We start from the raw sequence: 23,200 nt of genomic DNA, 5'->3' as shown, positions 1-23,200 counted from the left end.
CTGGTCTTGAATGCTGGCCTCACGATCCTTCCACCTCAGCCTCACAAAGTGCTGGGATGACAGGCGTCAGCCATGGTGCTCAGTCTCTGATTTTAGTCATTTGTGTCCCGTCTTTCTTTCCTCGGTCAGTCTAGTGAACAATTTGTCAATTGTGTTATTTTCAAAAAACCCACCTTCGGTTCTGTTGTCTCTTTTGTTTTTCCATTCTCTGTATTTTTACTTTCCATTTCCACTCTCACGTTTATTATTTTCTTCCTTTTATTCACTTTGGGTTTAGTTCTTTTTCTAGTTTCTCAAGGTGGAAGTTTAGGTTTTTGATTTGAGATTTTTCTTCTTTCTTTGAATGTAGACATTTACAGTTATAAATTTCCCTTTCAGCACTGCCTTAGCTGCATCTTGGAATTTTTGATACGTTGTGCTATTTTTATTTTTAAAGACAGAGTTTTGCTCTATTGCCCAGGCTGGGGTGCAGTGGTGCAATCTTGGCCCACTGCAACTTCTACTCAGGTTAGAGCCATTCTTATGCCTCAGCCTCCCGAGTAGCTGGAATTACAGATGTGCACCACTCCACCCGGCTAATTTTTGTATTTTTTTTAAATATAGAGACGGGATTTCACCATGTTTCCCAGGCTGATCTCAAACTCCGGGACTCAAGCGATGCTCCTGCCTCGGCCTCCCACAGTGCTGGGATGAGAGGCGTGAGCCACCGCACTGGCCGGGGCTGTGCGTTTGTTTGCATTCTTCTCAAATTAGTTTTTGGTTTCCCTGCTGGTCTCTTTGACTCACTGGTTGTTTAGGAGTGTGTAGTTTTCACATATTTTTTGAATTTCCCACATTTCCTTCACTGTCGATTTCCAGTTTTGTGCCAGTACAGCTGAAGAACACCTCTGCTTTGGTCTCAGTCCTTCTCCATTCACTGAGGCTCGTTTTGTGGCCTGGCACATGGTCTGTCATGGGGAATGTCCCATGGGTGCTCGAGAGGACTGTGTATTCGGCTGTTGTTGGGTGGCGTGTGTGACAGATGTCCATTCGGCGTACCTGGTTTCCTATGTTAATCTCCGGAATGTTTCTGACACTAGAAAATCAGGCTTTGGGAGAGGCCAGTGAGCCTGTGGCTAGGGAGCCTGGTTGCATGAGAGAAGCATGTGTGGGAACGCCAGGGGCCAGCTTTGAATCCCATTCCCCCAACATGATGCCATGTGTGGCAGACGTGATGCTTGGCTTTGCTCTCTCAGGGTTCCATCTGTGACAGGGGCCACTTGTGCCCCTGGCCTCATCAGCTCAGGCTGAAGGCAGCCCTGATCCTGGCCAGAGGGTCTTTGTGAAGCAGAAATAGATGGCCTGGTGCAGGTGCCAAGCCCCTGCTGTTCACTCTGTGTCCATCCACAACCTCGGCCCTGGGAGTTGTAAAGAAGGCCGGCCTGTACCATGAGCATCTGCACCAAGATGTGCCCATGTCACAGTGTGCTTGGCGTCTGCCCTGGCACAGGTGCATGGCCTGTCTGCGCTCAGGCGCCCCGCCTATGGGGCCCAGGCTCACAGAGGTGTGAAGGAGGCAAGCAGGGGCCTCTGAGCCCAGCCAGCCTCGCTTCGATGCTGGGAGACTAACGTCTTCCATTTTGTCTTCTGCCCAGACCAGCTGCGGGCCGTCCAGTGGCTGTGCTACTTCTACAGCGCCGTCATGCCCAGCGAGGCCCAGTATGTCATCTACCACGATCTCCAGCTCTCCCTGGCCCGCAAGGTGGCCGACAAGGTGCTGGAGGGGCAGCTCCTGGAGACCATCAGTCAGCTCTACCTGTCCCTGGGCACGGAGCGGTAAGGGCTGGCTTTGCAGTGGTGGAGGTGGGGGCGGGCAGGGAGAAGGGCACAGGGAAGCTGGCCCAGGGCCCAGCAGCCCCTCTCCTTTTGATCATTTGGTGCTTTGGCATCAGATGCTTTGAGCTGGCCGGCCTGGGGTCATCCCAGGGCTGCTGCTGGCCCATGAGTCCCAGCTTGAGCCTCCCTTGTTGGGGCAAAGGTCACCTCAACCCCAGCAGAGGCAGTAGGTGCACTCTGGGCTGTTCTTCCTACTATGGTGGCTTTTGTCATCTTACCTGTGCCTGCCCCGAATCTTCACTCCTGGGCTTCGTCTGTCCCCTTAAATGTGACCACAGCAGCCACCTGTGGCTTCTCTCCCACAGAAGACAGAGCCAGTTGTGTCACCTGCTTCCCTGGGGCAGGGTTTCAAGGTCTCACATCCCATATTTGGCCTAGTCAGCTTCCCCCAAGCATCCTGACCTGGTGGGGTAACCATGGCCCTGGCCACCCCACCCATAGGGCCCAGTGACATTGCTGCAGTCCCAGCCCCTTGAGTGTTGGACTTACTGAGAGAGCAGAGAAGGAGCCAGATTCCATAGGGACCTGGGAGACTGACTGTAGTCTTGGCCTCAAGTTCACAGAAGGAAAATGGGACAGTGTGCTAGAGCCATGCTTCTCAAAGTGTAGTCCCTGGACCAGTAGAGCAGCATCCATGTCACCTAGGAGTTTGTGGCAAGTGGGAGTTCTAGGGCCTGCCCCAGGCCTGTGGAGCCGGAAGCTCTGGGGGCAGGGCCAGCAAGCTATAAGGACAGGCCTCCGGGTGACTGTGATGCCTGCACACCTTGAGAACCATCGACCTAGATAGCCTCTGAACACTAACGGCTCCTGGTGCGTCTGGAGAAGACACAGGCCATGACTGGGAGGCAGGGGAGATGGACTAGCACACTCCTCCTGCCACAGGGCAGCATGATGCTTGATTCCCTCAGAAGGATGTCCTTCATCTTTTCCATGCCGTGTGTGTTCACTCTGGCCATCCCAGCAGCCTGGGAAGGGCAGAACACTGCACACACAAGAGGGCCGTTCCCAGTCCCCACATGCCAGATTCATCTGTCATCAGACCCACGGGAGGAGGCAGACTGGTTCCAGGAGGATGAGAGCCCTTGTTCTGACACCTGTGTCTGATTCCAGTGATTCCAGGGCCTACAAATCCTCTCTGGACTACACCAAACGAAGTCTGGGGATTTTCATTGACCTCCAGAGGAAAGAGGAGGCACATGCCTGGCTGCAAGCAGGGAAGATCTATTACCTCCTGCGGCAGAGCGAGCTGGTGGACCTGTACATCCAGGTGAGTGGCAAGGGATGCAGGAGGACTCCTGTGCTGTTCACTCTCTGTCCATCCACCCATCCATTCACCCTTCCATCATCTATTTACCTGTTCATCCTTCCATCCATCCATCCATCATCCATCCGTCTGTCCTTTCATCCATCCATCATTCATCCATCCTTTTATCATCCATCTATTCACCCGTCTATCCATCCATTCACCTGTCCATCCACCCATCCGTTCATCCTTCCATCACCTATTTACCTGTTCATTCTTCTATCCATCCATCATCCATCCATCCATCATGCATCCACTCGCTTGCTCATCCTTCCATCCATCCATCCATTCACCTGTTCATCCATCCATCCCTTTATCATCCATTGATTCAGCCACCATCCGTCCATCTGTTCGTCCGTTCATCCTTCCATCATCCATCCATTCACCTGTTCATCCATCCATCATCCATCCACCTACCAATTGATCTTTCCATTCATCCGTCCTCTCACCCATCCATCCATTCACCGTTCGTCCATCCACCCACCCACCAATCTACCTATTAATGCATCCCTCCATTCATCTATCTGTCCATTTGTTTATCCATACATTCGTCTGTCCACCATCTATCCATCCACATGTACATACATCATCTACCCTCCACCCATCCATACATTATCTACCCACCCATACATACACACATCATTCCACCCACCCACCCATCCATCCATTCATCCATCCATCCATCCAAGCATTCATCTATCCACACACCCTTCCATCCATCCATGTGTCTTCATCTCCTCATCCATTCATCCATCCATCCACTCATTCCTAAGCCACTGCTGAGCACCTGTTGTGTGCCTTTTCCCTCCCTCCAACTGGTTCCCTCACATCCTCCTCCGGTGGCCAGCATCTTCTCCCTGAGGGCAGAGGCGCGGCCCCTCACAGTGCACAGCACTTGCTGGTATACAGCACATCCTCAAATAATGTGACCACTCAGTTAACACACAGAAGAACTTGCTCCAAGCGACACGTGGCACATCTCCTTACAAAATGAATCTATCATAGTGGCTGTTTTCAGAGGCTTTCCGAAACACTGTGTGATCTGGTACAAATTGTGAAGCCCAGGAGCCTGGTGAAGCTTTCATTATTGAGCACCTGCTGTATACCTCCTTGAGCTGAGGAGAGGGATCAAGAGCTCATGGCCAAGAGGGGACCAGGCCCACCCACAAACACTGAAACACTGCTGATGTGGCAGGGATGTGACAACGCAGAAAGGAGACAGGGGCTGGGCTCCCAGCAATCTAGGGGCCACGGAGACTGGTTTGAGTGCAGGGGGAGTGGGCTAGGGCTACCCCTGGTGGTAGGATTCACAGGTGTCGGGCTCCTGGGCTGCAGCTGCTCAGTCACCTCCTGGCACTCAGGCGCATCAGTTCATTGTCCTCATGCCAGTGGTGGGGGCAGCCTCCATGCACAGGGTCTGAAAAATGCTCAGGTGTACCTGTAGTGTGTGGGAGAAAAGAGGCTGGCAAAGGTGCGCGTAGCCACGTTGCTAGGTGTGGGTCTGGAGCGAACTTCTGTCTCCTTTCAGGTGGCACAGAATGTGGACGTGCACACAGGCGACCCCAACCTGGGGCTGGAGCTGTTGGAGGCAGTTGGAGACATCTTCTTCAATGGGCCCTGGGAGCAGGAGGAAGGCATGCCCTTCTACCGAGTGAGCTGGCCTGTGGGCTGATGTGGGTGGGCCTCAGTGGGGCACCTGGTGGTCTGAGGCATATGACCATGCCGCTGCCCGGGAAAAACGCTCGGAGCCTGGACGTGACAATTGCTCTACCCTTGTACCTGATGACCTCAAGCAACCATGAGTGGGAAGTCCTGTCCCCATCTTCCAGATGAGGAAACTGAGGCTCAGAGAGGCACAGGGACATGTCAAAGGACACACAGCATATCAGTGGGAGGCCCAGGTCTGCATGTACCCCGAAGTGGGACGACTTCTCCTTTCCTCTGAGCTCACAGTGTGGCTCAGCCCTGGGCACAGATCAGTGTGGTGTTTCTAGAGCAGAGAGGAGTGTTGGCTCCCCCCAGTCAGACCCCCAGTGCTCAGGTGGGAGAGGCTGGTTTGAGGCTGTCGGGAGTAGCTGGATGGGCCTCAGGTGACTCTTCAGCCCCCAACTTGGGTGTCTGAACTATGTGTTATCCCACAGCACAGAGCTGTGTCGAGGTGCAGGAGTAGCTGGGGTGTGGGAAGCTCCAAGCACATGTTTGAGCTCTGACGAGGACGCTGCGCAAGGTGGGTGCTGTGGGAAACCTGACCCCACCTGCCTGTGTGGTAGGACCAGGCCCTGCCCCTGGCAGTGACTACGGACAACCGCAGGGTGGAGCCGCAGCTACAGCTGTGCAGCAAGCTGGTGGCACTCCTGGTCACAATGGAGAAGCCACAGGAGAGCTTGGAGGTTGCCCACATGGTCCTAGCACTCAGCATCACTCTGGGTACGTCCCCTGAGCCCCCACCCTGCCAGGACCCACACTTTGCCAGAGCCCAGCCTCTGGGTCTGCAGGCCAGGAGCTGAAACAGCTGCTGCATTTTCCTGGTCTCCTGTCCAGGCAGGCAGATCTGCCCAACTGGCTTCCCCGTCCGGCTGTGGGGCACAGCCCGAGGTCTCTCACGCAGTGCAGAGCTCCCTGCCTGCCTGATTTCTGCTTCCTCTGCCTGTTCCCGCTGCTGACCACAAGGGCCGCCCAGTGTGCCCTCTGCCTTCCAGACATGCCAGGCATCTCGTTGGTCCCTGTATGTGCCAGGCTGAGTGGCACATTCCCTTTGTCTTGTGCCTTTCCCACCGTCATCAACCACACGGCTCTCTGGCTGATAAAATCCCAGTTCCCCTTCCAGCAGTCTGCCCCTTAAGGCCGGGCATCCCCTGGTGCTGTGCCAGGGTCGTCTGTCCCCCTCCAGAGACAGGGAACCCTAGGCAGGCCACATGTGCCAGTGCCTTGTGTCCTGTGGACCAGTACACAGTAGGTGTGCAGCTGACTTCCCAAGGTAGGGGGATCTGATCGTGACACACCCAGGAGGAGTCAGATGTCACATCTGTGGGTTGCCTGGAGCTGGGGTACCCAGGAGCACCTGAACTGCATGGGCTCCCCTGGTTAAAACCAGTGAGCAAAGGCAGGTGGCTATGTGTAGACACAGAGCTGGGCCATCCAGGTCCGACTTTGCCAAAGCCTCACAGTAGAAAGGGGCAGGCCTTATTAATTCTGCTTTCCAGACGGGAAAGTGAGTCTGGGAACCCAGAAGGGAATGGCCAGAGCTGCCCAGGTGACCACAGGTGCCTGGAGGCAAGCCACGAGTGCTGCCTGGGGTCTGTATACCTGCTCCTGAGGGGCCTGTGCCCTGCCTGCCCCAGGGAGCCACGTCCTCACACCTGCCCCTTTGGCCTGCACCCCAGGGGACCGGCTGAATGAGCGCGTGGCCTACCACCGGCTGGGCCATGACAAGCTGGCGGAGCACTTCTACCTCAAGACCCTGTAGCTCTGCAACTTGCCACTGGGGTTCGATGAGGAGACCCTCTACTACGTGAAGGTGTACCTGATGCTCCGTGACATCATCTTCTATGACCTGAAGGTGGGAGGGAGGGGCAGGGCTCGGGGTGTTCCCAGTCCCCTTGGAGTGGGATCTCCACCCAGCCCCGAGGCCTGGGTTCCAGCCTTCCTTAGAAATGGCCCAGTGGCCGCCCTGGAGCTCTATGCCCGGCTGGAGGAGCCAGCAAGGTTAGCAGATACAATTCAGCTCCCAAGATGGCCAGGCCCCACCCTCAGGAACTCAGTCTCAGCCAGGGAGGCTGACACATGAGTGGGCAATGGTGGCCTCTGGGTTAAGAAGGAGGATTGTAGTCAGGGAGGCCCTCCTGGAGGAGGTGACATCAAAGCTGAGTCTTGACAGTCAAGTGTCAAGGTGCATTTAACAAAGAAAATAGGGTCGGGAGAAGGACATTTCGGAGGACAGCATCAGCCTCACATTGAATCCACGTTGCAAGATCCAACCCAAATCCTGGCACCTCCTCTAGGAAGCCTGCGCAGGGTGCCAGCCTGCACGGAGCAACTCCTTCCTGGAGTCCCGAGACACCTTGAATCTTCACATCACCCAGGAAGGGTGGGGTGGGACCAGTATCTTACCATTGGGTTCACAAACAGGGAAACCCCAGCTCAGGGCAGGTGCAGTGGGGCGGGGCCCCAGCCAGCCAGGCTGAGGCCTTGCTGGGTCGGGTGTGTCTGGAGGGGACGTGCTGTGCTCTGTCTGCCCCAGCCTTGCAGGGCTGGAGAGCTGGGACTGGCAGACTCAGACCTGGGGTGTCTCTACCCCTCTGCCCAGCAGGCACCGCCCTTCCTTAGCATCACACCGGCACCGCGTCAGTACTCGTTATGGGCTGAGGGGCCCGGGCACTCCAGTCCAGGGGCCGAGATCTTGGAGGCCTTAGAACAACTTGAGGAGCGGGGCAGCCCTAAGACCCTGCCCTGTATCCCCCACTGCAGGCCTACAGCGGCCCGATATGCCTCAGCCCAGTGCTGGCGACACCTGGTGGTCAGATGTGGTCCCTGTGGCCTCCCAAGTCCCAGCCAGACATGGAGGTGCCAGGTGTCAGGCCTAGGGGGACGCTGCTCACTGCTCAGGGGCTTGCCTGGGACCCAGGGGGACGGGCCTCCCAGAAGAGGCCTTTCTCTCTCTTGGTCAAGCCTGCCGCCCACTCCGCCTGTCCAGGAGAAAGGAAAGCGCCAAGTAGTACCTGAGAGGCCAAAGTCCATGGTTGGGGTCGGGGGACAGTGGCCTCCTTCACCTCCTTCCCATGCACAGCCCTCTGGGCCTCATCGTGACTATGCTGTCAGCGCAGGCCAGCTTCCCACAGGGAGGCCCCCTTGGAATTCCCCAAGGGCGGCTGTCTTTCCAAGGCTACACCCTCCTCCTTGTATAGGAGGCTCTGGACCCAGGGCCCAGAGGAGTGGGAGAAAAAGCCGGGCTGGATGGGACCTGGAAGGTTGGCAGAGAAGCAGGGGTAAATGGGCATCTTTGCCAACTGCCTCTAAAATGGTGTCCCCTTTAGTCTACACATGAGAGTGAGCCCTGGAATAGGGTGGATTAGGTGTGTCCTGGCTCAGCCTGCCACTCAGTAGCTGCTGTACACACTACAGGCAGATGAAAATGCGCACAGGCACACACAGGTGTGCGCACACACACAGGGACACGTACGCACAGGCACATGTAGAGACATATGCTTTGGCTGGCTCCTTCCTGTTTAGTTGGGAAGTCCCCACCCCTTCAGGAAGCCTTTGCCTTTCACCCCTGGCTGAGTCTGGGACCTCCTGGGCTTCCCTCTGCCACAGCCCGGGCCACCCTGTGTGGTCAGTGTTCAATCCCGAGGCCCTCAGACTGGGAGCAAGGACATTAGGCTCAGCCACGCACCCAGCACAGAGTCCAGTGTTCGGCTGGGCCGGGTGCATTGGATGAGCAGTGGCGGTGACTTGGGGCCTTCTCACGCCCCTGCTCCGTGTGTGGGGTGGGACAGTGAGGGAATGGACTGCTGCATCTTGGACTTTGTCATTGGGAGCCATCTTGAGATGGTAAAGAGGGACAGGCCAGGCATGGGTCTCAGAGAGGTCCCTTAGGTGACCCCCATGTGGAGGAGGAGCCTGGGGAGAAGCCGGGTGGGGGATGGGAGGGTCAAGGAGGAGGTCTGGGAGATGGCATCCCATCCCAGCGATGGTGAGTTTGAGCCAAAGATGCATTGACAATGGGAGTGGATATCTGGGGAGTCACATTCTGTCAATATTTCAGGGAACATTGCCAAAGAGGACACCTTAGAGATGGTTTTCTACCTGGCCTGGCCCGTGGAGGGCCTGGAAATGGTCAGCATGGACAGGGGCCAGAGGGGAGCCTGGGTCACTCAACACTGTGCCCCTGCTGTGGCTTGGAGCCACGGGTCCTGCATGGAACTCTCAGAGCAGGCAGGATCTGCCCTGACCTCAGCCCATGGGGAAAGCAGCCACTGCCTGCAGAGAGGGTGGCACTGGGGCAGGAGGCTTGGGGTGAGTGGGGCGTAGGGACAGTCAGGAAGTCTTCCAGGGGTATCAGGGTCGTCCCCACCTCCTGCAGCTGAGACCACAGCAGTGTCACAGTGTCACAGGCTTCGGGGTTCATGGGGTGAGCCAGCATTGGCTGGACATGTGGAATGACCTGGAGACAGGAATGGCCTCTGGGAAGATGGGCTCCGAGTCCCCCTTTTGCTGAGCATGGCCTGTCTCCTTCAGAACCCGTTTGATGCAGCCAGGTACTACCAGCTGGCACTGGCAGCCGCCGTGGACCTGGGCAACAAGAAGGCACAGCTGAAGATCTACACGCGGCTGGCCACCATCTCCCACAACTTCCTCCTGGACAGCGAGAAGTCGCTCTTCTTCTACCAGAGGGCCAGGACCTTTGCCACCGAGCTCAACGTCCACAGGGTCAACCTACCTCCTCTGCCACCCTGCGGGTGGGCCCCTTGGTTGACCCCAGCCAACCTCGCTGAGGACAGCATCCAAGGGAGTGGGTATTGTGCAAGGAGGATGGTCTCCTGCCTCTCCTGGTGTCTCCCGTGGCTCATTTTCTGGGAAATGGAGGAATGAAAGCAGGGTTCATATAGCAATAAATTTTTTTTTTTGCAATAACATACCAAAGTCCCCAGGGCATCCTTCCCTGTGTGCTTCCTGGGCTGGGTCTAGGGGCCAGCTCCTTCCCTGGTGGCAGCCCTCTGATCTTGGGGATGAGAAGGACCCTGAGTCCAACAGACCTGGGCCAGGTCACCATGAACCTCGGTTTCCTCGGCGGCCAGAGGGGAGATGGTGGTGGAACTCCCTGGGCAGCTCCCTGTTCTCCCTGCTCAGAGCTTTTACTGCAGGTCTCGTGCTGCTCTTGCCTTTAACCTTCAGGCCACTGTGCCCAAATGTGGGGGCTCCATTGAAGAAATAGAGGCACAGAGAGGTTAGGTGTCTGGCCCACCGTCACACAGCAGGTAGGGGCGGAAACGAAGAGCCCAGTACACTGACCACCACACCACCCTGCCAGCCTGCAGCCAGGAAGGTGTCCCCCATTAGGACCCAAGGTCAGCTCCTGGAGCTCTCTTGTGGTGTCAGGAGAGCCACAGGCCAGTGAGGGTGGCGACGGGGATCCCTCACTTAGTGTCCTCTGCTCCCAGACTTGGTTGGGCCGAGCCTGGCCAGTCCTACCTCTGGCCACTGGTCAGCCCTGCGGGAAGTGAGATGCAGGGATTTCCGCCTGTGTAGACGCTGCTACCCAGTATTGAAAGCCTTATCTGGGCTGACCCCAGCCATCCTCACATGCCCCTCCCCTTCTGGCCCCCAGCCCTCATCCCAGAGCCAGGAATCCCAGGTTTTCCTTCTTGGAATCTCTTGGCCCCAGGGAACACAGTTCACACGGTCTCTTTGCCAGTTTACACAAGAAAACAGAGGTTCAGAGACTATGGGTGTCTCACTTGATTCTCACGTACACTGCACTCTCCCAGGCCCCTCTTTTAAACACTTTAAATGAGGTGACTTTCACATCGCATGCAACTATTTCAACGCGAATAATGTGGTGGCATTTGTGCATTCACAGTCCTGTGCAACCACTCACGCCATCTAGTTTCAAAATGTATTCATCTCCCCAGAAGAAACCTCCCATCCTCACTAAGCAGTTACCCCTCCTTGGTATCCCCCAAGCCCCTCGTTTAATGGAAGGGGAAACTGAGGCCCGGAGAGAGACTTGCCATTAGGCGGAGCTCTGATAATAAGGAATCAGGCACCCATCTGCTGGTTCAATCCTGGGTTGGTTTTCCACCCAGCAGAGGTGACAGAGCCAGGAGGTTCTGGGACCCCATGCTTGCAGCCAGAGCCCTACCCTGAGCCTCCCCAGCAGGGGGCAGCAGAGAGCTTTCCAGAACCAGCAGCGGGTCAGAGCTGCTGACAAACCTCAGGAAGACCCCAGATCGCTGTCTCTGTGGGTTGGGTTTGGGAATTGGAGAGGAGGCCGCATGATTGGAAACTTGAAGACAGCACGGCCTGGCTGGAGCAGCCGGAAGCGCCGTCACGTTGAGTGAGGACACAGACCTCCTGCCCGCTGGGCCGGGCCTGCAGCCATTCTTCTCGGGGTGGGGCCCGTAGGTCCGGGTTGCTCTTGGTCCCTGACATGCCTCAGAGTCCGGGGGGCTTTGGAACTCTGCCTCCCCATCTCCACCCACCCTGGCTGGTGCCATGAGGGGCCTGGATCCTGGGATCCTGTTCCTCTTGGGCAGAAGAGACTGGGGGACCAGAGGAGATGATGGGTCTTCAAGCCCCACATTCAAACCCCAGCCCACCACTGACAGTCTGGGGGTCGGGATGAGGGAGTTGATGTCTCTGAGCCCCAGTTTTGTCACCACTAAAATGAGGCCGACATACTGGTGCAGAGTGCCAGCCCCCGGGCTAACAGAGACCTGTTTCCTACTGGCAATACCTCTTACTCCTAGGAACAGCTCCAACCACCACACACTAGGGAACACTCAACCCAGGCCAACTTGTCAGAGGCACGTGAACCAGAGCGACTCCATCTTGAATGGGGGCTGGGTAAAGGGAGGCTGAGACCTGCTGGGTCGCATTCCCAGGAGGCTAGGCATTCTTAGTCACAGGATGAGATAGGAGGTCGGCACAAGATACAGGTCATAAAGACCTTGCTGATAAAGCACGTTGCAGTAAAGTCCGCCAAAGCTCACCAAACCCAAGATGGCCACGAGAGTGACCTCTGGTTCTCCTCACGGCTCATTATATGCTAATTATAATGCATTAGCTGCTACAAGACACTCCCACCAGCGCTGCGACAGTTTACAGATGCCATGGCAACATCTGGAGGTTACCCTACGTGGTCTCAGAAGGGAGGGCAGAAATTCTCAGTTCTGCGAATTGCCCACCCCTTTCCTGGAACACTCATGAATAGTCCAACCCTTGTTTAGCGTATGATCAAGAAATAACCATGAAAAAGGGCAACCAGCAGCCTTTGGGGCCACTCTGCCTATGGAGCAGCCATTCTTTTTTTCTTTCTTTTTTTTTTTTTTTGAGATGGAGTCCCGCTCTATTGGCTGAACTGGAATGCAGTGGCGTGATCTTGGCTCACTACAACCTCCACCTCCTGGGTTCAAGTGATTCTCCTGCCTCAGCCTTCCTAGTAGCTGGGATTACAGGCACCTGCCACCACGCCCAGTTAATGTTTTGTATTTTAGTGGCGACAGGGTTTTGCCATGTTGGAACAGGCTGGTCTCGAACTTCTCACCTCAGGTGATCCATCTGCCTCGGCATCCCAAAGTTATAGGATTACAGGAGTGAGCCACTGCGCCTGGCCAGAGTAGCCATTCTTCTATTCCTTTTCTTTCCTAATAAACTTGCTTTCACTTTATGGACTCGCCCGGAATTCTTTCTTACGTGAGATCCAAGAAACCTCTCTTGGGGTCTGGATCGGAACTGCTTTCCAGTAACAAACTTGCTTAACCTCTCAGACCCTTCGTCTCTTCATCTGTAACCAAAGACAAAGCCTCCCCCGAGGTTCCAAAAGTGTGGAGAGAATGCATGGGAAATGAGGGGCACAGATTTGGTGTGCAGAACCAATATCACAGACTGGGTGTCAAGCCACTGTCGTACTGGAAATAATATCATGCTCTCCCCCACAAGTTATGAGGAACAATATCCCAGAGGGGTGTGTACCTTCTCCGGTAGTGGGACTAGTATCATCATCTCTTCCTTTAGATGACAGGAACGAAGTCACAGGGTGGGTGTACACCCCGTGTGTTTTTGGAAGCAATATCATTCTCTCCTAGGTTTTACGATTCACATCACAGGAGGTGTGTACACCCCTTGTTATATTGGATGGAGTCTCATCCTCTTTCAACCTGTATCTTTAGAACAATATCCCATAGGGGTTGTATATCTCTTCAATATTGGTAGTAATACCATCTTCTTTCCTGGATATAAGAAACAGTATCACAGGAGGGGGGTACACCTCTTGCAATGTTGGTAGTAATATCATCTCTCCGCTGTGGTTATTAAGAACAAAATCCCAGGGTGGCTGTACGGTTCTTACGTTATTGGGAGTCATATCACCCATTCACCCCCTGGATATCAGGAACCATATCACAGTAGAGGTGTCCACCCCCTTCGATATTGTCAGCCATGTCATCCTCTTCCCGCCTGGATATTAGGAAAGATACCCCGGGGTTGGGGGCGGTGTAAACCCACTGCGATATCGAAAGTAAAATCAGCCTCTTTCTCGCTGAATATTAGGAACTATATCACAGGTGTGTGTGCACCTTCTGGGATATTGGGAGTACTATCAGCCTCCACCCCACTGCATATCAGGAACAACATACAGGGGGCAGGGTGGTTACACCCCCGGTGATATTGAGAGCAATATTCTTGTCTCATCCCTGTACATTAGAAACTACAGCACAGGGGTCTGTACACCTTCAGCGATATTGGGATTCATGTTATCCTCTCCCCCACTGAATGTCAAAAACGATATCACAGAAGGGTGTACACCCCCTGCGATATGGCCAGTAACATCATTGTCTCTACCTTTGGATACTAGGAACAACATCAGAGAGGGTGTGCACACTCCCCTGCAATATTGGGCATAATGTTATCCTCTCTTCCCCTGGATATTAGAAACGATATCCCTGGAGGTGGGAGGTTGAGTACATTAAGAACAACATCACGGGGTGGGTTTACTCCCCCTGCGATATTGGGTGTAGTATCATCCTCTCTTGCCTAGGATATTAAGAATAATACCACAGGAAGGGTGTACAGCCACAGTCCCTGTGTTATTGGAAGTAATAGTGTCTTCTCCCACTCTAGATATAAGGAACAATATCCCAGGGTTTGTGTACATCCCTTGCGATATTGGGCATATTGTCATCGTCACCCAACGTGGATATTGGGTGCAGTGTCTCAAGGGGGTGTACACCTCCTTTGATATTGGGAGTAATATCATCCCCTCCCCACAGGATCGTAGGCTAAATATCGAAAGGGTTTTATAACTCGTGCGATATGGGCAGTAATACCATCCTATCCCCACCTGGATGTTAGGAACTATATCACAGGCGGATGTACACTTCTTGGCCTATTGGGAGTCTTATCATCCTCTCCCATCTTGGATATTATGAAAAATATTACAAACGAGGTGTACACCCGCTGAGATATTGAGAGTAATATTATGCTCTCCTCTTCGGGATATTAGGAACAATATCGCAGGAGGTGTGTGCAACCCCTGCGATATTGGGAGTAATATCATTCTCTCCCCTTGAATATAAGAAACAATATCACAGGAGGATGTACCCCTCCTGTGATACTGGGAGTCATACCATGTTGTTCGGAACAATAGCATAGTGGGTGTGTAAAACCCCTGCGATATTGCCATTAGTATTATCTTCTCCATCCCAGGATATACAGAACAACATCACAAGGTGATGTACACCCCTGTGATATGAGGGGTAATATCTTCCTCTCCCCGGCTGGATGTGAGGGAAAATATCACAGTGGAGGTCCAGGTCCCTTGCGATATTGGGAGTAATATCATCCTCTCGTACCCTGGATAGAAGGAACAAGATGATCGAAAGGATGTACACAGACTGCGGTAGTTTCAATAATATCATCTTCTATCCCCTGGTTATTAGGAAAAACATCATAGAGGAATGTACACTTTCTGCGATATTGGGAGGAATATCATCTTCTACCCACCGCATATGAGGAACAAGTCTATTATTAATATTAATATAATACAAATTAATGTTAATCATCGAGATTAATAATGACAATAAAGATACTAAATATTAATACTGATTAAAAATATTAACGATGAGTATTAATATTAACACTATTAATAAAATAAAGATATCAACAATTAATCTTAAATCAATACTGAGTGATGCTGGCAAAAAACGATAATATTAAAAATTAGTAACATTAATAAATGATATAATTATTAAACGGTAATTTGACATCATCTATTTAAAATAATTATCCATATTAATGGTAAAATTTTAATTGATAGTATTACTGATAATTATTACAATCGATTCTTGACGTTTAATAATTAATTATATCACTGTTCCCTGAGCAATACACTGAAGGTGTACACCCGTCTGTGAAAGAGTTCATTATTTCCAGAGGGGGAGACAATATTACTCACAATATCTTAAACAGGCTATGAGTCCACCATGGCTCCCAATAGCCAAGGAGGGGAGAGGGGATGGCTATTGGACCCCACCTCGCGGGGCCTCTACCTGTGCCTCAGCTCCCACCCCGGCACCCTCCAATCTGTTCACACAGACTGGAGACCCATCTATAAAAAACATAAATCTGATCCAGTCATTCAAAACCCTTTGCTCACTTCAAGTACACGTCAAGCCTTTCTCGAGAATCCCTGCTTCGCCTGGTTCTGACACCAGGTCCCACTGTAGCTCCAGCCACCCCAGGTCCTCCTGGGGCCTCTGGATATGCTGGCCGCCGTGTGCGTCACATTCAGGCACAGTGGTGGGCGGGAGAGCGACCCCCAAAGGAATCCCGGTTCCAATCCCTGCAACCTGGGACTGTTCCCTCATGCGGTGATAAAGGTGAATTCTGATGACTACCCAGGTGGGCCTTAAGTGCCACGACCTGCATCGGCAGATGAGGGGTGCAGAGGCTGAAGGCCCTGGAGCAGGATGCTGCACACCCACATGGGAGGAGGCGGCGCCAGGGAACAAGGCGTGCAAGGCCCGCAGCTCTGGGCACCTGAATGGGCCACGAGGGACTCTCCTGGAGCAAACACTCCGGTCTCAGTCCATGGCTCCTGCCCTCCAGAGCTGTGGGAGAGGGAGTATTATTTTCCAGCCCCAGGTGTATGGTCAGGGTCACAGCGGCCACGGGACACACACAGGCACCTTCCTCAGCTCTGACCCAGAGGGAAATGCCATTTCCTCAGGAAAACACCGCCTGGTTTCTAGGACCGCAAAGTTCCCTCTGTCATGGGCTCTCGGGACACCTCATGTTCTCTCTTCACAGAAATCACCCCGGTGTCTCTCCCTGCAGTTACCTCGTGGTTATTTGACTTGCAGTCCTCACTAGGCTGCAAATTCCATGAGGGCAGGAACGGTGGGCTGGGCTCACACCACTGCACCATCAGCAGGACCCGGCCGAGCCCAAACAGCAGGCGCTCAAGAAATACTTGTCACTGAATGACATAAGCACAGTATTCCCCAGCCAGTCGTCTGTCCATCCGTCTGTCCAGGTCAAGGGCTGATCCTGCAGGATTCCCTAACCGGCCTCCATGGGACTCAGCCAAGAGTAAAAGCATGAAGTGGGGGTGTGGACTTGAGACTGGGAGCCATATGAGAGTCTGTGCACGAAAGTTTAACACCCACTGGGAAATGTTCACTTGAGTGCCTCGGATGAAATTTAAAAGCGCACTTTGTTGAATAAACACAGGCTTGATTAAACCATTCCAACCTATACTTCGTTTGACAGATTCTTTTCCTCCCAAAATAATTGGTTGATGTATTCAAAACTGAACACGGGCTCTAGTTAGCGGGCCACTTTGCATTGTGTAGAAGCCGAGGTGGGGAGAGAAACAGGCAATGGGAAGAATTCCTGTCTTTGTGCTTAGGAAGGACAGAGGACAGAAGCCCGTCAAGGGTCCAAAGAGCCCACAACTGCCTTCTTGAAGGGCCAGTGCAGAATTCTGAGGGTGTCACTGTTCCACCTGTACCGGCTCTCTCTCTAATTGCGATCTAAGACTTAAGATGCCATAAGGCTTTAAGACTTGCCCTTGGTGTTAGAGAATCCTGGGCATGGGAAGGAAAATGTGGGTGGGGCGTCAGGACCCCCAGAGGCACAAAGCCTCATGGGTTATTTTTCCTACTGAATCTCCCCCGCAGCCCACCCTGAGGTGGGGAATTACTGTCACTCATTCAAAGAATGACATCAACCACTTAATGGCAAAAGAATTCCGCAGGCAAAACAGCTCTCCCAGGAGGCTGATTTGTGCCCGAGAGTGTCTGAGTTCTGCTCCCGCCAGGCTGCTGCTGTGGGTGCGTGGAACAGCGCAGCCCTGACACCTGAGCCACGCCCCCGACCGTGTGCTCCTCTCATTGTAAACGCAGTGAAAGCTGGGATGGAAGAACCCGCCTTTGCTGGAGCTTAGATACAGCTTTCCTGAACTCTCTCCTCATTACCTAGATGGCATCTGAAGCCTGAATTAGCCTCTAAAAATAGCAAGTCACTCCAGCCGTGCCTCAGGCAATTAGTCAAAGTAGCACTGACAAGAAAAAAGCCGATCCCAAGCGTGGCCCTGTGTGGACAGCAGCTGTGAGCCGCACTCGTCAGGCAGAGCCTGTGACCTCAGCCATTCTTGCCACACAATGGGATGTGCCTGGCAGACACAACCCCCTGCAAGGGCACACACACGATCCTGCTAGGAAATTCCCTAAGGAGTCCCATGGGAGCGAGAGCCCAGGCTACAGTTCAAACATCACCGGCACGTTGCTCCGTGGGTGTAAAGAACTATAAATTGGTGGTGAAAGATAAGGTGGCGTTTGCTACAGCGTTAAGGTAGAAAAAAGCCACTGACTTCTCTGTGAGAACCACTTTGCTCTGTGAATCTGCAGGGAGGCCAGTTTTCCCATGACTGCTATCCCTCACGGCAGCCGAGCCTCTACTGAAGTCGGTGGCCAGACGGGGCAGGGGGTGGGGGTCCCATCCCTGCTACAGCAAGGGACCCGCAGCAAAGCACAGCCGCTGGCCGGGGTTGTGCTGCGTCACGTGTGGGGTACGAGGGTGGAAGCATGTGTGGACATCTACAAGGTGCTAAAGGAGAGCTAAGCCAGCGATGGCCCGAACCTAACGGCATTCAATGAACAGGGGACAAGCACGGGGCCCAAGAAAGTCCAGGGAACGAGCCTGGGCCAGCCTCTGCAAGGCCAGCACAGCACCAGGGAACACGACAAGGAGAAGCCCAGGAGAGAGATGGCCCTCAGCTCGAGTGGGAGGCACAGGAGGCTGCAGCCGACCTCACGGCCCCTCCGCTCCCTTCCCTGCACTGGAAGTCAGTTCTGAAGGAACAACCCGGAACAGAACTGCTGTTTTCCGAGGTTCTGTGCCAAGCTGAACTAAGGAGTCTCCAACAGGGCTGGGAGTTTTCACCGCAAACTCCGGAGGTGGTTTGGACGTGAAGATCTAAGGTAAAGGACAGCGGCTGCTCTTCAGAAGGCACAAGGCGGACAAGCCACTGATGTGACCCTACTTGCCAAGGTGGCCACCGTCCCATCTGCAGCTGAGTGAGGACCCTCTCCGCAGCAAAGGCCTGTGAAACTCCCACAGGTCCTCATGTCCAGCTCATGACCATAGAGGTGGGTCAGCTTATCAGGGACCTGAGGGGCCACCATGTGGCTGTCAGCACCACGCCCATCACCAGCAGGATCCACTCCTCCCATAGCACATGTTGGTGAAGCTGCCTGCCCAGGAGGACTTGATTTCAGCTCTCTCAAGAACCTCTCATCTCACCAGGAAGGCTGTGGTTCCAGGCAGCGGCCCCCAGTGGACACGGCTGTGTCCCAGAGCTCTTACGTACCACGCACTCAAACCCCTTCCTGCAGGCTCCCACAGCTGGCCCTGCAGCCTCGCTAGTCAATGCAGGCAGGAGAGGCAGGCTCCAGAGAAATGGTGCTCACCGCTCCCCTAGTCTAGGTGGGATAGAAACATGACCCCTAGGACTGAATATATCATCTCACTTTTAGTCAGTAAAGACAGATTCTCCCTAAGGCAGAGAAGCTAAAAAATTTACCCTGTTCTGGCCAGTGTGATCGACATAAAGTCAAGCTAATAAAGAGTGGGGGTGGGTGGAGAAGAGTAATAATAAATCTGGCTCATTCTTAGCACAGAAAAAACAAATTGCTAAAATAAATGAAAGAAAGCAATGGGAGGAAACGGGGTTCTCTTACCTGGACAACAGCATTCAGGCCAGTGTCAGCGCCCAGGCTTATTTCTGTGCCCGGGACATTGTTGCTAATCGTGGCCGGCACCACACACAGGTGGATGCAAAGCTCCTGGCGGCGGCCTCACGCCTCGGCCATGTCGCACGCGCTCTCGTAAGCCTGAAGCAGCAGGGCCAAGCAGTTAGCGGGGGGTGCTGGGTGCTCACCTGCCAGCCCCAGGGCCTGCGCTGAGGTCCAGGAAGGGACAGAAGGGGTCTGAATCACCAGCGGAAGCCGGTTCATGCGGGTCAAGGGGCCGAGGGGAGCTCTGGAGGCCGTGCGGTAGCAGGACAGGCCTCAGCGACACAGGGGACTGCCTGGGCACAGCCCAGGTCCTCGTGAAAGGGGAGGCCTGCAGGCAGCACAGCAGGGTGGGGGTGAGGCAGGCAGCAGAGCAGGTTGCAGGCAGTGGTGAGTTAGTCACAAGCGGGACAGCTCAGCTCTCGGCATCTCATCGTGGGTAAGGGAGGCCGGGGCGGTCAGCAGGTTTAAAGGCAAAGCCATTCCTGTAGCTTCCTGCAGGCAGGCCACGATCAGTGGGATGGGCACACAGCTGTAAGGACCACACCAAGTGACAGCCTTCATCGTGCAGAGGCAGCCTCCACGCTCAGGCAGGGAAGGAGGCAGGCAGCTGGATTACCGGCGGGCCACACTCAGCCCCACGCCACATCTCTGCTCACCGGCAGGAAGCCGCACACAAAGCCACACAGGCGAGCAAGAGCCCGAGTTGCTGCTCTGGGGTTCCACTGGGAAATGGGCTCTGGTGTCAGAAAGGGGAGCGGTTCTGGAGCCCATGTGCACCGGGGTTTCCCAGACTCCACCTCAAGGTGTTAACCAAGGTAACAGCAGGACAGGTCTACACGCTCACTGTTCCCACCTCCAAGCGGCCCCACACAGCAAGGTATTTTTGTCATCCACTTGGCGGCAAAACCAACTGTTTATGGACTTGGACTTGTCCCTCTTCCTGTGAATATCCCCACATCTGCTGCAGAAATGCTACTGCTGGGACGCAGGGCGGGGCCCACATCGCCCCAGGAGAGTTGGACAGTGAGCGACCCAGGCTCTGCAGCCCTGGTGCAACCCAAAGCATCCCAAGGCCAGGAGTCCGTGTGGGCCGAGGGCTTCCGACAGTGGGTGGAGATCTGTGGCAGGTGAGTTCACAGCGTGGTGGGTAGGAGGGTAAGGTGGATGGGTCAGTGCTGGGCGACCACGAGGTGAGCTGTGAGCAGGGTCCCCCACGCCCCATGGCATGGCCTCCACGTCCACCCAGGCCCAGCACATGCCCAGCTCTTGGGCTGCTCTGTACAGGCTCTGCCTTGCAGGCTCTGGCCATGGCAGTTTGTGCAGGACTTCAATCCAAATGCCAGCCTGCTTGCCAGCCAGAAACACTTATCTGGAGATACTCGCTGGCCTGGTGCCCAGGATGTGGCCCCGTCAGCACCATCACGTGGGGGGCTCCTTATGCTTTTCAGACAGGTGATGTCACTCCTTTACTGTGGAATGCCCTAGCTCAGGACTGGCCAAGACTGGCTGCGGGGAGCTGGTTGCTTCTCCAAGAAGCCCTCACTGGAAGCCAGAGGGTGTGTGTAACCTGGTGCCTGAGGCACACAAGAGGGCAGGTGGGGGAGGTCTCGGCTCCTTAACTCCACATTGAAATCTGTGGGAATGGACCCATTGCTGCAAATCCTCTCTCCCCTCCTTCCCTATCGCTCCTCTTCTCCTTCCTTCAGTCTCCAAAAAAGGGGAGGGAAGCTTCAAGACGGGGGAGACCCTGCCCAGAAAAGCATAAAACTCTCAAGACCGAACACAGCCGGGCCCCTGGGTACGTGGGGGGGGGGGCACTATGACAAGGAATTACTCTCAATGCTGTGGTCACCGCCACCTTCGCGACACCTGACGGCAGCGTGGCACCCACCTACTGTGTTTCTGATGTGACCTGATCAAGCTTACAGGACAGAGTAATGCATCAGCCAGCGCTAGGGAATGAAAGGAGTCCAACCGAAACTCCCTGCAGCCACATCCTGAGAATGTGTAACACCTGCTCTGAGGTATTTCATTCACTCTGTTCTGCCTGGAAGACCCACTCACCAGCACCGCATAGATTCTGAGGGGCTGTGGCATCAGCTAAGCATCAATGCTGGCGAGAAGGAAATCACGAGTGAGGATGAGGACACACGTGTCCAAAGAAGATGATGACTTCACCGTATCAGATCCGCCCAAGGCTTCTGAAGCACAACACGGCCACGTCCTGAGCCAGACTCCTACTATGGAGCCCGCCCTGTGCTTGGAGGGACTTTCCGCAGTGTCCCTTGTCTCCAGCCCCAGAAGCTGGGAGCATCCCTTCTCCCAGTTCTAACCAGAAACCTCCCTGGACGGTGCAAACATCCCCTGGGGCACAATCATCCCAATGAGAATCACCGAATATACTGAACAACTGGAGCCATCCACAGACCCCAAACATAAATGCTGCCCAGGACCAGGCCATGAGTCATGGGGCACAGAGGGTGTGGCCGGACAGGGAAGAGACGCTCACTCCCACACATCCTCAACCTCCGATGGCTTCAGGACAGTGGCTGGAGCGACCCGGAGCCATCCACATCAAGTCGCCTCACACCCTCATGTCCTGAGTTCGTCACCAGCTCCTGTTCTACGGCCAGACAAGCCCAGTTCAGACCCAAATCCAAACCTTCTCAGGCTTCATCCTGTTTTGCCGTCAGTAAACAGGACTCTGGAGAAAACAGCTGCCATGTTCACATCTCCGTCCCTCTCCCTTCAGGCGTCCACAGAGGGACCCCTCAGCAGCTTTCTCATCCCTGTCCTGGCTCCCAAGCAGCTGCTGCATTCGCCGGGGTGACCTTGATCGGCCGGTGTCACTCATCCATCACGAGACTAGAAGCACAGCACTCCCAAGACAGCCTCATTCCTCGGAGCTCAGGATCAGAAGGGCAATGAGGACACACACATACCCTTACCAAGGTGGCTGTGCCTGGCCAACGGGAGCCTCAACTAACTACACTTTCTAGTTCTTTCTCTATTGTAATCAGTTAACTTAAGGCCCAGCGTGGTGGCTCATCCCTGTAACCCCTGCACTTTGAGAGGCCAAGACAGGGGGACTGCTTGAGCCCAGAAGTTTGAGACCAGCCTGGGCAACACAGGGAGACCTCATTTCTATAGAAATACAAAAAATTAGCTGCTCACGGTGGCATGCACGTGTAGTCCCAGCTATTCAGGAGGCTGAGGTGGGAGGATCTCCTAAGCCTGGGAGGTGGAGGCTGCAGTGAATCGTGATTGCACCACTCCATTCCAGCCTGAGAAACAGAGTAAGGACCTGTCTCAAAAAAAAAGAAAAGAAAACAAAAGAAAAAAGAAAGAAAACGAAATTGTTTAACCTAGCTTTGAGAAACTTGAATGAATGAAAAACTGAATTTAAAACAATCGCATAATAAATTACACAGTCCCTCCAAGGGAAGTCAAAGTGGGTAGAACTGATCATTTGGGGGGTGTTTGCCTCACGTATTTTGGTTTTCAAATTTTGACCCTACACATTTATTACATATTTACAATCTGAAAAACAACAACAAAAAAGTTATTTATAGCGGAGGACCCTGGAATTAAAGAGAGATTTTTTTATGCCTGAAAGTGTACATCACATACCACAAGGACCTCTGCTTTGTGTGGAAAGTTGAAAATAAAAAAAGTCACAGGGAGATCAACAGCAGCTTTGTCCCACATCTTCAGATGCTCAGCTAACTGCAGTGACTGCTCTCAAATTCTCCACCCATTCCCTCTGGGCAAGTTCCTATTAGGTAACAATTTGGGAAAAAAGAAGTTTCAATCCCTCCCATTGCACACCCAACTTTCACGGACCCAAAAATCCAGCTAAAGCCAGCGAAAGAGCAGCGAAAGCCATGCTGGCATCCCCTCTGTGAAACTGACACTCATGTTCATGTTCCCAGCGTGAAGGTCAGCCCAGAGCTGGGCCAGCCCCGCAGCAGCAAAGCCGTGACACCCATCACCGGGAGAAGAGAAG

The 23,200-nt window shown here is 54.0% G+C and overlaps 1 protein-coding gene across 1 annotated transcript in view; it reads left to right on the top strand.

The window, feature by feature from the left end:
- LOC140711167 (SH3 domain and tetratricopeptide repeat-containing protein 1-like) overlaps positions 1–9,956 on the top strand; it is a 37,027-nt gene extending 27,071 nt beyond the window's left edge. Inside the window, 6 exon segments of the mRNA XM_073014068.1 lie at positions 1,635–1,815; positions 2,986–3,142; positions 4,707–4,829; positions 5,449–5,605; positions 6,562–6,737; positions 9,416–9,956. Coding sequence (XP_072870169.1) covers positions 1,635–1,815; positions 2,986–3,142; positions 4,707–4,829; positions 5,449–5,605; positions 6,562–6,737; positions 9,416–9,769 — 1,148 coding nt within the window. The 3' untranslated portion in view covers positions 9,770–9,956.
- Positions 9,957–23,200: the final 13,244 nt, after the last annotated feature.

Source organism: Chlorocebus sabaeus, unplaced genomic scaffold, assembly GCF_047675955.1.
Source record: "Chlorocebus sabaeus isolate Y175 unplaced genomic scaffold, mChlSab1.0.hap1 unalloc_scaffold_251, whole genome shotgun sequence".
NCBI lineage: Eukaryota > Metazoa > Chordata > Mammalia > Primates > Cercopithecidae > Chlorocebus > Chlorocebus sabaeus.
The sequence above is the reverse complement of the archived record's forward strand: the minus strand, read 5'-3'. Positions and strand labels throughout refer to the sequence as shown.